The sequence below is a fragment of the Poecilia latipinna genome, unplaced genomic scaffold, assembly GCF_001443285.1.
Source record: "Poecilia latipinna isolate Pla-1442-1.1 unplaced genomic scaffold, P_latipinna-1.0 Scaffold1796, whole genome shotgun sequence".
Taxonomy (NCBI): Eukaryota; Metazoa; Chordata; class Actinopteri; order Cyprinodontiformes; family Poeciliidae; genus Poecilia; species Poecilia latipinna.
In genome coordinates, this window is record NW_015114412.1 from 270,757 (window position 1) to 287,640 (window position 16,884).

Here is a 16,884-nt window from a genome sequence, read left to right on the forward strand (position 1 = left end):
ACATGGGGTACATTTAGATCACATTCAACATTTGTGCCATATTTTGAAAGAAAACTTTTCTGTCTTGCTTCCTCTTTGAATTCCTTTTTGACATAAATACTTCACAGGACCCATGTGATACCAACTTCCGTTTCTTCAGAAAGTGTTGACTGTTCAGCAAGTTTATGAGCCTTCCCATAAATGAAACCACTGACTGCTTCAGAGGACAGCAACGGGCAATAAGAGGTCATTTTTATAGGGGTGAGTGAAATGCATGAGTAAAATGTCTGCCTAAAAATGTTACTTTCAAAATTACATAATTTCATCGGAAACTTAGAAGAAATATTCTTGTCTCAAGACAAACAGCTTTCATTTTTCCACAGGCCAAACAACACAAGTAAAATGACTTCACTCCGCTTCGCAATACTCTGTGTTTTCCTCGGACCCAGCAGCTGTCAAATTAATTGCATCCCAGGTTTGAAACTGTGCTGCAAGCAAATGCCTGTAGCATTAAATAGAAATCTTCAGCATTTAATATAAGCAGAAAACGATCTTCTCCGTTGTCCACAGAAACTGTCGATGAGAAAGTTTTCAGTCAACGTGACAGAACTCATCAGAGTGGAGTCCATCGACTGCATCAAAATCCCACACAAGGTGACATTTCCACGAGACAAAGTGGCAGCCCCGTACAAAAAGATGTTATTTCAGGGTGATCCGTCAAACGTCGTTGATAAAAAAGTTGTCCACGACGCAGATTCTGACAAAGAAGATTCATTCTGGATAAAATATATTCCATGTAGAGAATATGATTATGGCTTCAAACTGGAATGGGGGTGTAATCAAACTTACACTTTCCCAAAGAGAGTCCACATCTCTGTTTTACGTAAGTAAGAGATTTTATTGTTGCTAAATGTTTATTGGTGGTAGCTGGCGTTTTTTTTTTTTCTGTACTTTCTAAAAAAAATAATTAAAAAAAAGTCATCACTTTGAATTTGGCTGTGGGTTTGACCATAATCTGACTTGCTCATAAAAATTTGTTCGTTACAATTTTTCATTAGTTTAACCCTGCAATTTAATTATCAGTTAAAGCTAACAAAGTTCACACAGGAAGATCATGAAGGGTGCACCACATCCTCCCTCCACTTCCTGTGTGAAGAATCATCATATATTATAAACAAAATGTAAATTTACCAAAGCTGGCCAACAACCTAGTTTTCATCAGTATTCCCTGTGTCTCATGTTTTAAAGAATTCTGGGTAAATAACTACCAAATTGAGCTGCGATAACGACATAAAGATTCATAAAGTAGCCTCTGATTAAAGAGCAACGATGCGGTTGAGACTAGAGATAGTTTAGGACAGTGGGAGACCACTCTGGTCTTGACTGTGCTTATACTAGCTGTTAAATCTATCTCTAGGAACAAAAAATCTAAACTAAGCTGAAAATATATTAACTTACTATTTCTTGTTATATTCTGTCAAAGATGTTCAGTGAAGTCAGTTTAGGTTGCCGAGGCTCGTTGTCACCATTTTTGACCGGGTCTTTGGTTGAAGCTCCCCTCCTTCTCTCAAAGTGCTGTAAACTGTACATTTAAACTGAAATAAAAAAAGAAGAAATTTAATCCAGCTGTGTGTTTTTTTGTTTTGTTTTGTAGGCACACAGTGATAATGCGTTAAACTTTAGAGCCTTAAAATTACAACAACAACAAAATTTACCACTTTTTGTTGTCTTTGCATCATGCTAAATGTGCTCACTTTAAACGTGTTCACTTTCAGCGTTGGCAACAAAGCCCCGACTGTTTTGGTTCCTCCTTTGACGGAGGAACGCTCTGAGCTGATCTGCAGCGTCCCAAAGCCGTGCTCTCAAGCACTCAGAGTTTCCTGGAAATGGACGAAGGCCGACGGACAAGCTAGGGTACTCGGAGACAATCGCTACGGGACATTTGATCAGCTGATTTTTGTATACAGATACACGTTGCGCATTAATCCCACAGCACATCATCACAACACCAACATCACGTGTGCGGCCGAATACGACAACGACCGCACGGAAACAACGGTCACTTTGCACGTGCAATGTAAGAAGTTTGACATACCGACACATTATGGCTCATTATATTGCTCTCCATAACTAACTTGACTTTTTTTCTTTTTGTTTGTGCGTCTTTCTTTCAGTCAAACCTAAGATCTCGAATGACTCCCACTGCCTGGTTAAAAGCGAGCTGCTGGTCTGCGTGTGCCTCAGTCGGGGGAATCCTCTGCCACCGATCTCCTGGCCTTCGGAAAACCTCACGGCTTTCTCAGTGACTAGCGTGAGGACTGCCCAGACAGTACGAAGCACTTTCACAATGCCTGCGTCCGAATACCATAACGCCACTGTAAAATGCACCAGCAGCAATGAACGCGGTCTGGCTGAAACCTCAATTATGATCCATAACTCTGGAGAGAGCGCGGAGCCAAACAGTGAGTATCCCATGCAGTCGCGGTTTGGGAGCATGGTTGTGATTTAAAAAAAAAAAAAGGTTGCACTAATTAAATCCAGGCCAAACTGATTCCTCCATCTGTTCCAGGCAGAAGGAAGGGGATGGATTCAGCTCTTCCCTGGATAGCTGGGCTGTGTTTCTCTTTCAACCTGGTCTTCATTACCGCCCTGATTATCCACATTCGTCAAAGGTAAGACAAAACTAGATTTTTAGCAGCCCACGCCAGTTTGTCGGAACAAAAACAAAACAAAACAAAAAAAAAAACAAATAACATTTTGCAAATTCTTCCTTATTTGCAGAAGGAACAATAAGCAGAAGCAACAGAGCGAAGAGATTAACACTTACATGTCTCTGAAAAAGGCAGACGTGGAGGAAGAATACAGCGTTATCTCCGCAAAACCCAAATGAAGCCTGCAAGTGTGAACCAATGTCCGTTTTTTTTTGCTACCGAGATGCTTCAAGGCACTTGAGCAAAGAAAATGCAAAACAAAAATGTACAGCAGATAAATATTCTATCAATAGCTTTTCAGTAATATTCACATTTATGCAATTTACGTTACAACGAGGCTTCTATATGTTCCACAAGGACATGGACCAAGAAAAATAAAATAAAAAGGAAATGATACATGTTCAACAAATTCATATCTACAAAGTGTGATGTGAATTTTTATTCAGTTCCTTTTACTCTGATGCTCCTAAATGAAATCCTGTCAAACAAACAGCCTTCAAAATGTTTCAAGAGATGTTTAAGTCAGCCTGTTTGTAATTTCTGTGGAGCACCAGGCCTGACTTCATCGGAGGTTTGTTTTGAAAAAACAGTATGATGGCTACTTTACGTGTTTTACACAAAAGTGAATAAATATTGAAACTTTAATCATAATGAATAGTATTGAAAGTGAGGAACTGTTGAGCTGTTGTAAGAGTTCATACTGAGTTTTTTTGTTCTTTTTTACATCAGATCTTCTCAGTATCTCATGTCTTATTCTCATTTCACATTATCATTGTGTAACATAACCAGGGGTGAAAGTACACTGCTCAAAAAAATAAAGGGAACACTCAAATAACACATCCTAGATCTGAATGAATGAAATATTGTCATTGAATACTTTGTTCTGTACAAAGCTGAATGTGCTGACAACAAAATCACACAAAAATCATCAATGGAAATCAAATTTATTAACCAATGGAGGCCTGGATTTGGAGCCACACACAAAATTAAAGTGAAATGTTCCCTTTACTTTTTTGAGCAGTATAGTTTTAAATTCTTGGGGGTACTGTGACAAAAAAAAAAATCTCTTTCATATATATATATATATATATATATATGTGTGTGTGTGTGTGTATTTTGAACGTCATGGCATGGACTGCATCCCAGTTTTCAATTTCTAGCATATAACCATTCATTTCTGATTTTAAACTGGTTATATTGTTCCTGTGTCCAGGCAGAAGGATAATGAGTAGGCCTAACATCATGACCTGTTTGTTCCACTTCATCTTCGTGACGTGGCGTCTCCTCACCCTGACTCTCAGATTGCTCAAAATCTTCATCAGCTGTTTTTTTAATTTTGTCGGGTATCTTCTCAGCTCCGGTCTCCCTGTCTTTTCTTTTGAATAAGGACGTTATTTTTCTCTGCATGCTGGTCAAGTTTCGATTTCGTTTGAAATTTTTAACAATTTAGTTGTTCTCGCGGTTTTTATGTAAAGGTTTGTAGATGGTAAATGATTTATTGTTCGTCCTGTCCCAAAGCAAGCGGAGGTTTTTAGTATTAGTGCACCACCTTTGCAAAATGACCCAGTCTATTTAATCGAACGCACCAATCCCCTTGGCAACCACTGTGTTTTGGAGATAAACGCGCAAGCACTCTCATGTTAAATTAAATGAAATCTCTGGTCATAGCGGTGTTCTCAAGCTGCGATGTGTTGTTGAAATTGAACCTAATTACATGAAATACAATTAGTTCGTCTCTCTTTGCTTTTACTTTGGATATTTTGTAACAAACAATGTTGACCTTTAAGGCTGGCAGTTGACGAAAGCTTCGAACTCCGAGGGGGGCAAAAGGTGGTGAATTGGTGGTGAATTGAGGGTCTAGCATATCACGAACAGTTCAGAATAATATGAAGTGAGAAAAAAGCTATTTATTAACTTATTAAGTCATGTTTTAGACCAGTGGTTCTTAACCTGGGTTCGATCGAACCCCAGGGGTTCGATGAGTTGGTCTCAGGGGTTCGGCGGAGCCTCTGCCGCGGAGGTAAAGACACACTGTGTAAAGTTGTGATGACGCCCAGTTTTGCCATCACTTGCTGCAGAGGATCACGTTACATTGCTTAGCCAATCAGTGCTGCGGAGGAGCACGTACCCCCCCTCCGCTCAACAGTTTCCAGCAGTGCAGGCGATATTTTACTTATTAGAAGGGTTCAGTGAATGCGCATATGAAACTGGTGGGTTTGGTACGTCAAAAAAGGTTAAAACCCACTGTTTTAGACTGGTCATTGTTAGAATAACCAGTCAGTCATGTCTAATCAGCGGACGCACTCACGGCTGCGTGCACCCGCTGATTCTTTACAGCAGACAGCCGCTCCATTTTCTTGAGGGTACTGCGTACCCCCGCTAAATCTTTTGGGGGTACGCAGTACCCCTCCGTACCCCCTTACTTTCACCCCTGAACATAACTATGGCGTAATATTCATCCTGTAATCTGTAGATAATTTTATTGGTGCAAACTACTGTAAATAAAGTGGATGTCTGCACATTTCTTTAAGTTTTCTCATCTATGATGCTGTCAGGCTTTTCACACCACTTTAAACATACAACCACAAATCTTTTATTTTAGGGGTTATGTGATAAATGAACATAAAGTATAAGAAAAAGGACTCATAGCCTTTTTACATGGAAAGAACTGAAAAGTGTGGCATGCATATATTGGAACTTGCAACTGTAAGACTCTTTGTTTATGTTGCATTTCTTTTCTGACAGATTTTTTATGTTTTCATTCCTCTTTAGAAAAACAGCTCAAGCCAAGCTGAATTGAGAGGAGATAACTGCAAGCCAAAATGTTCAAGTCTTTCCCCAGGCGCAAAGCTAGATTTAGGTCTGGACTTTGACTGGACAGTTAAAGCATGTCATGAACTTTCTTTGATCAAATCTGTTTTATTGTAGCTCTTATATATTTGCTTTCACAGGTATTCTTTTATTCTTATTTTAGTCACTGAAAAGAACTGAAACTTTTTAATGACTTAAATAGAACATGTGTTTTTCTTCTCGAGAGAAAGACCTTCCCCTTTTTCATGAATACAGGCAGTCCAATATTTCGCAGCTCATTGTTGTAACAGATCACTTCCACTGAAGTAATACGGCTTCAGGAGATAAAACGGTCTTCATTAAGAGTTTATTAAGACCTTTGTGGTGCATTAGATCTACATGTTGAATCTCTACGTTTTAAACTGGAATTATTTTTTGGAGATCTAATTTTACTTTTTTTTTTTTTTTTACTACTTTCAAACAGTTTTACCAAGACAGGAAAATGGCTTTGACCTTTCTTGTAATTTTATGGATTCTTCTAAGAACCACCAGCTGCCAGTTTCAGTGTATCCCCGGTAAGTTTAAACAAAATTAATAAAATAAGTAATAAGCACTTGGCAGAACATTAATAATTTATATTGCCTTTCTGTCTTCTTTAGAAACTCTCGATGACTCGGATTTTTACATTAATGTAACAGAGCACATTACAGTGCAGTCTACCAACTGTATTCGGATCCCACATGAAGTGATTTTTCCTCGAGACAAAGTAACAGTCCCGTACAAGAAGATGTTATTTAAAGGAGATCCATCAAATGTTGTTGATACAAAAGTTGTCAATAACATGAATCATGACGCAAAGGATATTTTCTCAATAACTACGCCTCCATCTGGAGAATACAAGTACGGCGTCAAACTTAAATGGGGATGTAATCAGACGTTTGTTTTCCCTAAAAGGATTCACATTTCCGTTTCTGGTGAGTGATTACTCTTGCCTCAAAGATTAAGACATTTACTTTGCTCAGATCTTTCTTTTTCATTTGATTCAGATGACTTTGGACATGATTTGCTTCAATAAAAATGCGACCTATGTGCAAAATGCTAATTAGTTTTTTTGTTGTTGTTGTTTGCAGCGTTAACTACACCAATTGTTGATTCTCGTCCGATGGTGGAAGGACAACGTGCCCAACTGACCTGCTCGGCTCCGATGCCATGCTCTGGTGAAGTGCTTTTGTTTTGGAAATGGACAAATGCTGATGGACAATCTAGAAGGAAAGACAATTACTTTGATGATTCTGATCACACGCGGTGGCAAATGAGATTTGGACCTCGACGTAGACAAAATTATAAATATATATTAGTCAATCCAACGGCGGATGATCACAACACCAACATCACATGTACGGCAACATATGGTCACGATGTTGCTGAGACAACTGTCACCTTGACTGTGAAATGTAAGAGATTACAGCCTTTATAAAATATTCTGCTCATAGTTTAATCATATGTAGATTTTTTTTCCCCTTCTCTGTTTCTTCCTCTGCTGTCTTCAGTCTCACCCAGAATCCTGAACAGCTCTCACTGCACAGTGAAAGGGGAGCTGCTGGTCTGTGTGTGCACCAGCTGGGGCAATCCTCTGCCACCAGTCTTTTGGTCTTTGGGAACCCTCACAGATTACTCAGTGACCAGTTTTAGTGACGCTCAGAGAGTAAGCAGCACCCTCACCATGCCTGCAGCGAAATATCACAACGCCACTGTCAAATGCATGAGCAGAAATGAACTTGGTGAGGCGGAAAGTCCAATCCCGATTCAAAACGTCACAGAGCCCGCCAGGGTGAACTGTGAGTAATCAAAAGTTTTGTTTTCATTTTATCCCTATTGTTCGTAGGTACAAAAGAAAAACCTTCATTGTTAATCTTCTGCAATTTGATAATTTTATTTTAGCTTTTCCAGAATCAAGCAAAGGGTGTCACTCAGCTCTGCCCTGGCTAACAGGAGTGTGTTTCGCTCTGAACCTGGTTTTTGTCGCTGTTTTCATCTGTATTTACCAAAGGTAAGGATAGAAATATGTTTCAGTGAGAAATGAACTGCCTATCTTGAATTATCAGAGCAAGCTTTGGATGTGAAGAATGAAGATTTTTTTTTCTGTGTTTGCAGGAGCAGAAAACAGCAGAAGGAATCGCGTGAAGAAGCAGACACCTACGCGACTTTGAGAAAAGCAGATATGGAGGAAGCATACAGCACTATTTCCCCACAAAATAAATGAAGTATGCAATTTTAGCCCTGTAAATAACAGGAAGTAACATGTCATGTTGTTTTATTTTATTAAGTACATGCCATGTATTTAAAAAATGCTGTTTAAATTATGCGTTTTAGTGACCAGTATACCTCATTATGCCAAATATGTTTATGACAGCCTTAAATATGAGAACCTTTTAACGAGAACCACGAAAAGAGCTGCTACTAATTCAGGTAAAAAGGAGGAAGATGAACTTTGTCAGGCATCTGATAAGGACACTTGAATCCACAAACCTACAAAGACAGACAGACACAGACCAATAGAATCAAGAGTTTAACTTTTATGACTTTGTTTTATTATTATTTGTTTTTTCCATATTTGTTGAAACTGTCACCATGTTGTGGCAGTATAATACGAGACAGATAATAGGTGAGAAGACCAGGCTCCTCCACTTCCTCCCGGCGCTGGTATTGCCGTCTGAAGAATTGCAGCGCCCCCGATAAAAATAAAAAGCAACCAATCAGAGCTAGGAGGAGGAGGGTCTTAGCGCTGTCATTCAACCTCGTGAAAGCGCTGCTAAATCTGTTAACGGCGAAGTAACAACACACTGTAACATGACAAATATTTCCAGGTTCTGATACAACACAGCAGTGTGTGTGCCATGATTGACAGCGCTAAGACCCTCCTCCTGGCTCTGATTGGTTGTTTCTAGTTCACTGGGAGAAGGCAGTTTTCTGTCTCATACTATACTGTCACGACATAGTGACAGTTTCAACAAATACATAGAAACACGTTTTTTAAAAGTCACATAACGCTTGGCCATCTTGCTTCCTTGCTCTCTGTAATACTCAGTGATTACCAAATTTAAATGTCAAGATGAAACACAGCTTTGGCAATTCAGACGATAAAATTCATCAGATGTTCATGACAACGCACCATAATTTGGAAAAAGACTCTTTTCTGTCGTCAGGCCTTCCCATACTCTGCAGTGTACCCCATGTGAATCTGGTGTGAATAAAGCTGTGTCAGCACATTTCTTTGACTTTGATGTTTCATGATGCAATCGACCGACAGATCAAGCTCAGTTGATCTATTTTGCCAGAAATTCTCACTTGGATTTGTGTCTGGATTCGTCTCCCTGCCGCAAAAGGAACCTCTGCCCCGGTTTTCAACAAACTCCATAAAAAGGGAAAGCATAACCCCAGCATTATGCTGCCACCACCATATATCATTAATAAATTCCCTGTTTAAAATTTGTCCTTCACTTTATTACTGACATGTTCTCCAGCAAACCTTCAATTGTAAACAGAGCTGTATTAACACTGAGGCACAACTGGGCTGTGTGTTCACTAATTAGCTGGTAATTGGAGATCGTTTTTTGCACTTGCTTTTATTTTGGAGTATCAGAGTAAAGTGAGCCGAACACTCAAGCTCTTCACACTTTTCAACATTTTTTTTAATAACAAATCTTGAATGTCTCCACTAGTTCAACAGGGTGAAAAGATTTCTTTTGCAAAGTTGTGTCATTGATTAAATCTTGTCAGTGTGAAATTACAGCCTGGCAACTCATAGCAGATAAAAAGTAACAAAAACAGGAAATAAAAAAAAAAAAAAAGATTTAATTACAAATCCAATGTGGTGATTCCGTTGCACTCATCTAAATAAAATTGCTTACGGATTAGCTTTTTGTCAACACTAAGTAACTTACAGTAACTCAAGTGAAACGATTCTCGGAATAATAATTATTAGGAAAAATAAGGTTTTCTCTGTGAAAAACACCTGCTTTTTCAGAGAGGAAGTTGGGATTAATAGCTGCATGTTGGTGGTTTGGTGTCTGCTTGAAAGTGTGGCTCGTCCTCTTTCCTACCCACTGAGCTCGCTGCTGAGGTAGTCCTCGTGCAACAAGGATTATCTCAGCTCCTCGCCTCATTTCAATCCTTTACCAATTAATTAGGGTCGTGCTATAAGAAGCGGATGCATTCACAAAGACACTTTCTCGCTTTCCTTTGTTCATAGAGAGCAAAATAGATTTTACAGTCAGATCTCTAATCAATAAACTCTTAAAACTGGAAATGCTGTGTTTGTTAAATAACAAGACAAAACACTGCCTCTCTAGCTCCTTTGTCAGTTTAGTTTGTTTCATAAATACGTGTGTAAAATGTCCCAAACAATAACACAGCCTTATGATATGTGAAAACAATCTAGCTCTTAGTCGAAGTCCTTCTTTTAGGCACAAACATTCATGCCACAATGTTCTGTTGATTCTGTTGAGCATCTTTTTAATGAACCAAGGTGTCTTGTGACAAAGACCCGAATGTCCCAGAGTGAAGAACGAGAGATCTGTGCAGTCCAGGGGCGGCGTCTTCGCTGATAATTTGGCGTCAGAGATACTGAAACGTCTAAAATTAGTGTCGCCTCGAGCTCCTGGTGAAGGGTGAGTTTGAGATTTCATTCACACTTCTGTTTTCATGGCTTGTTGTGGAAAGGTGGGGATTGACCAAACACAAAACTGAAACTACGTGGGTAAAAGCAGAAGAAGGCTTTGCTTACGTCTGTCCTGTGTTTGTTGATGAAACTTTGGATAGCTTTGTGAAAATCAAAGTATTTCTATGTAGGGGAAACAGCGTGACATATTAGGAGCAAAAGCTGAACTCGACAACATTATGTACAAAATCGACTGTGTATTTTATTGTGCTGCCAGGCTTAAAGCCACTCAAATGTTTTCACGTTTTCACAAATCTCTGTGCATTTCATTATAAAATCAGCCCCCCAAGTAAAATCTGCTCAACAAATAGTCAAACACCAAAACCAACAGACGGGTAAAACAAACCTTTAATCGGAGAAACAACCGGGAGGCCCATGGTTACTCTGGAGGAGTTGCAGAGATCCACAGCTCAGGTGTGAGAATCTGTCAACAGAACCTGCTATTAGCTGCACAATCTACAAATTTTAACACCTATAGAAGAGCTGCCATCTTTGAAAGAAAGTCAGAAACATATTTCTGGTACAGAAGCAAGAAGCACTTAATTGCTGAATGGGGGACCCTGACAACTGCTAAAGAAAAGAAAAAAAAGATTAACCAACCCACTTATCATGGTCTTAAATGAACAGTTTTCAACTTAGGCCCAGATTTAACAGTTATTATCCAGCACAAAATAACCTCGCCAGCTTTACCAAACTGAAAGAATCCATTCATTGCTCTCTAACACCATCAGATAAGTTTGCACACCCACTGCCCTGTTTACAAGACAAAGAACACACTGTAATTCGTGTACTGTGTGGAGTCCTTAAAGCATCGCATACAAAACTAAAAGACTTGAAACGGATGATCCGTCATGTGTTTGAAAAATATTCATTGTGTGTAAACTCATTTGCGAAATATGTTTCCCATCGTTTTGGTGAACAGTAATGTTTTATGAGAAAAAAAAAATATATATATATATATTTTGGATAATACTTAATTGTGTCCAATAAAATGATCAAATTTTTAATTTAGCACATTGGCTTGTAGGCTAAGTGTAGTGTCCAGAAACATTAGCTCATTTTAACAACAAGTATTACCGGCACATTTTAATTTGAATTCAACTAAACATGTTATCGTATTGTGTGACGTTTGTCAGTTCATTGTTTTTCGGAGGGTTATAGCCATATAAGTGTTTGTCTGGGTGGCATGAATGAATATAGTTATTTCATATATTTATTTATTTCGAACAGACAAAAGTAAAATCAAGAAAGAAGAAAAAGAAAATAAAAATTAAAACCAGTTGTCACGCCCAAGTGACATGCAATTTTATATTATCTGTTCGAAAAGGAGCAGGTAGTTAGCAAAATTTACTGACCGCTATAAGATTTGTGATTGAGGAAGTTTTGATGTTGTTGCATAAACTCATGCAACTTTTACATCTTTGTGACAGTCCGAAAGCTAATGTCAAATTTACTAGCAAGAAATTTTGATTTTAACCTTAAGCAGTTTATTCAGAGTTTTAAAGTGAGATTTTGTGAAGTTATTTACTCATAACGGTTCCTTTTTAAATGACTGTGTGCTTGTTGAAAAGTAAATAAACTCTCAGCGTGGCAGACGCTAACAAGCTAGTCAGATGTACACTGTCTGCTTTAACTTGGTTTTAACCATTTAAATCGACTCAAACTAAAAATGCTCACACAAGTTGGAATATCATCAGCATGTAGAAATTTAAAAAGAAACCGTTGTTAGATTTGTTTCTATTATTTCAGCCGTACTATCTCTGTGTTCGAATGTGAGGTTGGCGTTCGGTCGAGTCTGTTTGAAACTCGTCAGTCCATCCTCGGGCGGCCAAGAGTGAAGAACATTTTGTAGGTTTTACATTAGACTGTCAGAAGATGGTGTATCCCAGAGTTTTCCAGGTCTCAGAGTTGTTTAAAAATGACTCTGCCATCTCTCAGCTACCCAGCCAAATCAACCTTTTAGCCACTTATGACTTCTGAACGTTTTTAACATGACTTTAAATAAAGTCTAACAGATTGTTTTGTGAGTGTGCTATTTCTGCATCCTGTTGTTAGCATCGTTTTCCTATTATCTTGTTCATCCACACAACTGTCTGAACACATGCTGCGTCGGTGAGTTCCTTACATTGGTGAAGGAAACCATTACATATGAGAAACTTTCCAGATCCCCGAATCTAATCCGAGACAGACTCTGGGAATTGAATATGTAAGAATATAAACATATTATCAATGTAAACCCGACAACTTCCAACCTACTTCCTGAACGCGTGAGGTATGACCCATTTGATGCTTCTTGACATCAGAAACACAAAAGAAAAAGTTCTGTTCCTCCTCCATCCAGACTCCAATCAATGAGCAGAGGAGGTTGGGGGAAAAAAAAGTCACAGGCCTGTTTCAAATCCTGTGCCATGAGTTCATGAAGCAGTACTCAGGAGAGGGATAGTGTTTGGGGCGGATTAACCCCAGTCCAGGTGGTCTTCATTTATCCACCTACCCCCATAGAGGAACTTTGTGCCGTTGATGGAGCTCAGCACGGGGTCACAGCTTCCATCCGGTTCTCCTCTCTCTTACGCTAAGTCCTAAAGCTTCTATGACCACTTTGGCTCTGTCCATTTGAACTCTGAAATTTGTTGAATTAAGCGTGACAGGAACCATAACCTGCATACCGTTTCATTGTAGAATTACGAGCGTATTTTTCTCTTTTTTTTTTTAATTACTTTAACAGCACACAAAAACTCATCGAGGGAGATGAAACGAAAAGAAGCGCAGTGCACCTATTTCCCTCGATGTACCTGTTTCCCCCCGGCCCTTTAAATAGACGTTTCGGGTCTTGTTTTTCTGCTTACTGAAGTCTGGAGTTGTGTAAACAAGCCTAAATGCCAGGGAAGCTGCTAAAGATCTGAGAGAAACGCTGATCAAAGGCAGCTCTCCGTGCAGCCGGTGTCAGTGTCGCGAAGTGCCCTACTCCCTTGTTTGAGCCGTGTCCCTGCAGTTAGATAACAAGCACACATCTGTCTGGCGCGGTCCTTTCTGAGGTCCTGCTGCATTGTGATCGCGTCTTGTTTGCTCGACACAAACCTTAGGACATGTGCTCACACTTCACCAGAGTTTATATGTAACTCAAATGAACTCCTCACACTTGGCGGGAAACACCTGAGCAACTGCTAACACAATGAACGACCGCTTCAAACAAATCCATAGGGGGCACCTCGATAGATTAGAAAATCATCAGAAAGTTATTTATTTCCGTATCTTCAATTTTAATTTTTGAGTAAAACTCATATATTGTACATATTCATCACAGAGGGGATATATTTCAAGCATTTATTTCTGTAAATTTCAATGATTAAGCTTTTAAAGGTAGTAAAAACCTAATTTCTAACTTAGCTACTAAAGAAATGTTCCCAGAAATGTTCTCACTTCCTTGTGAAGGAAAGGAAACTCAAGAGTTTGGAGGAGAATCACTGAGTTAGTGTCATAAGAGGCGCCACGCACACAAACATATCCAGGACACACGAGCTACAACATCCAGATTGCTAAGCCACTCCAGAAACAACTTCAGAACAACTGGACTGTCGCTCAGCGATTCAGTCTTTTAGAACATACATCGATTTTTCTTTTCATTTAATTTGGATTCATAATTGAGTTTTTGAGCGATAATTTCATACAATAAGGGAATCAAACTATTCAGATCCAACATCTCCCATCAGGCATTTGAGACGAGCACCAATCAGTCTTGAATTTTAAATATTTATTTATAATCAAAATGCACACTCATAGTCACTTAGAATATATCGTTCTCTGTGTTTGGAGTTTTACCCTTTATGCGACAATGCTAAAATATTCCATCGTTTTTACTATTCTAACTTACTGGGATATGCCTCTATAGGAATAATGACAATACTGTGGATTTTTCTCTGCTGAGGCTTACTGAACAAGTGAGAACGTCTCAGATGCAATGTGTGACTCAGACACATTTACCCTAAAAGGAAGCAAACTGTGGTTGGTGAAAGGACTGGAGACCACAACAGAAAGGGCAACAGAGACAAAAGCTGACAGAGGTGAGTTTAAGACTGTAACCCCAGGAAGTCCCAAATCTAGAGAGATTTTACAGATTATTGTTTGAGGTGACATTGCATGAGAGCTCTTTTGGCTGGGGTGCTTCCATGCACTCCAGTCCCGAGGTAAAGGGACCACCCATTAGTGTGAAGAAATGCCCATTCAGCCCCTGCGCCTATTCACAGACCTGCCTGTCTCCTCTGGCCTGCTCCTGGCCACAGAGTGGGGCCGAGGAATTGAAGGGGGCCGGAGGGGGGCGGCGGAAAAAACTCCAACCAGAGTGTTGGGGAAATAAAGTCCAGTTGTTGCCGGGTTTTAGAGCAAGTCAGAGTCAAGGGGGTCTCCTGCTGCGGGAAAGCCAGGGCTTTGATTCAGCACTCAGCTCCGCAGCAGGATCCCAGGACAATCGACGACCGAAACCCCAGGGGCTGGGCTTGGTGAGGGTAAAGGGTAGCGGTAGGGTGGGCTCGTGTTGACGACAGTGACATTGATGTTGATGGGGGGACAATGATGCGGGAGGCAGCGGTGTGGGAGGTGACAGCAGGGTGAACAGGAAGGTTGACTTTTTACAGGCTCTGCTAACAGACTTGTTGGACTGAAGGACTTGAGTGAAAGGGGCAAATGTTGCTTGCGGGGCAGTTCTTATTTACCCAGTTAAGGGCTGAGCAAGTAGGGGGAAAAAGCGTGTGAGACCATTTGTCAGGTTTCACCTCCATCTTCATTTATGCAAGGATACAGTGCCTTCAAGGAGCATTTATACCTCGTGAACTTTTTCGCATTTGTTCATTTCACAGCATCAGATGACATTATCATATTGAGATACGTTGTGATAAACCAACAGAAAGCAGCACATAATATTAATTGTAAAAGAGGGAAAGGGACACATGATTCTGGGGTGTGTTTCAGCAAGATTTGTGGAATTATACTTTTGCCATTTGTTGTCCAGCTGAGTTATATTGGATCTAGAAAGACCGATTTTCAAGTTTTTCTACACATGATTAACTTGATTTAAGTCTAAATTATGACTGTGCCATTCTCATATGTCACAGTCATTTAACTGTGACGTTTGAGTTTATGTCAAATGTCACCAACTTTTGCTTTTACAAAAGTTTACATGCCTTTGTCAAGGCATATAAACATTAGACAAAAGCAAATCTTTATATGCTTTTGTCTAAGCTGTCCCGTTCTACCTTTAGCAGTATGTTCAGGGCCATTGACCCAGCTGTGGCAATGTAACATTTGCATCGACTACACTACCTAAAGACTGACTATCAAACAGACTCTACCCTGCAGCCTTCTCACCTAAAGTCATTGGACATCTCCAGAAATTGAATTTCGTCTTACAGATCAGGGGGCTGTGTAAGACTTCTGCCCATTCAGCACCTGGCATGAAGCCAACATGCCTAGCCCATTTGTACTGGAAATCATGCAACAGAGGCTGCATCAGGCCAATGGCAATCTGACCTAGCTTATATGATCAGGAGTAAGTGCAAAGGTAAGGAAGTAGCGTCATACATTCTTACCGAATGGCATAGTACAAGAAATCATTGGAAATCTGTCGTGACAACTGAAAGATGTGATTATGCAATGGAAAGAAACATGTGACTAATTTTGTTGCTTTCCGTGTCTTGATATGAAAAGTTCACATTCTACTTTCACGTTACTTGGGCTGTATGTTTACAGAAAGGTTCAATGACATTTTAGCAAGTATAAACAAGATGGAACATGTCTGCGCTCACAGCGTTAACAATTGCAAATAGATTAAACGCACAGGAAGACGATGTATGCATACAGTTGAAACCAGATCTTTACATAATCTGGATGAAAAACACACAAAGCCTCACTTCCTCACCGTCTTACTCTGAATAAGACCAAGCTTTTTCTGATCTTACAATATGGAGAGATTGTTTTTATTGCTTTTTTTAAAGACAAAAGTTATTTTCTATTATAGCTTTGAAGAGTTGATAATATCACAGCTTTGCAAATATTTAAAGGTCATTTCATAATTCCTGGATTGACTTTGAGGAAGTCAAAGGAAGGTAATTGTTGAGTTTCACTAGTCATATTTATCTTTGGGTGCAACTTTAAGATGTCAGTAGGTACCACATCTTTCCAAACAATTTCAAGTAAACATGAACATCATATTCAGGACGGAGGAGGATTATGTGCTCCACAGTTAAATTTGTTTTTGAAAAATGTGTAAACATCTGGCTTCACCTGTACAAAAAAGATTCATGGTCTTGCACTATCAATAGAGGAAAGTTCAACAAGTTCATGTGACGCTCCGTCTATCTTGGCATTTTCAACGCTAAACGCGACTGCAGCAGAAATTCGCTGTTTTTAAATCTCATCCCAGACTCCACAAACTGAAGACCTCCCTTCTCCTTGAGCTGGATGGGGCCCAGGGAAGGAGCCCCCAGAATGCTGATAACTCCCCCACCACCACCACCTATTCACCAAAGCGCTGTGGTTCATATTTTTGTAGAGGTCCATTGACTTTCTCCTTTTCAGCCTCGCTTTAATCCCTGGGTCTGTGTCCTCGGCGGTTCTCTACAGAGGAGCCATTATTCGGAGCCTTATTACTGCGCCCCTCGCGGCTTATCTCCTTCCTGGTGACAGTCTTTT

General features: G+C 39.7%; 2 protein-coding genes across 3 annotated transcripts; both read left to right on the plus strand.

Moving 5' to 3' along the window:
• Positions 1-1,716: 1,716 nt before the first annotated feature.
• On the plus strand, positions 1,717-3,338 carry LOC106965273 (uncharacterized). Its single transcript, XM_015061269.1, has 4 exons — positions 1,717-2,056; positions 2,154-2,441; positions 2,549-2,651; positions 2,761-3,338. Exons 1-4 carry the CDS (start codon positions 1,717-1,719, stop codon positions 2,867-2,869), a joined length of 840 nt encoding a protein of 279 aa, XP_014916755.1. The 3' UTR covers positions 2,870-3,338.
• Positions 3,339-4,774: 1,436 nt separating this feature from the next.
• LOC106965272 (sialic acid-binding Ig-like lectin 6) lies at positions 4,775-7,776 on the plus strand. Of its 2 annotated transcripts, XM_015061268.1 has the most exons (7): positions 4,775-5,550; positions 5,965-6,055; positions 6,140-6,454; positions 6,611-6,934; positions 7,031-7,318; positions 7,422-7,530; positions 7,635-7,776. In XM_015061268.1, the coding sequence occupies exons 2-7, from the start codon at positions 5,983-5,985 to the stop codon at positions 7,741-7,743; spliced, it is 1,218 nt and encodes a 405-aa protein (XP_014916754.1). In that variant the 5' UTR covers positions 4,775-5,550; positions 5,965-5,982; the 3' UTR covers positions 7,744-7,776. The 2 variants fall into 2 exon arrangements, with proteins under 2 accessions (XP_014916754.1, XP_014916753.1); XM_015061267.1 differs by having other exon boundaries at positions 4,775-6,055.
• The last annotated feature ends 9,108 nt before the right edge of the window (positions 7,777-16,884 follow it).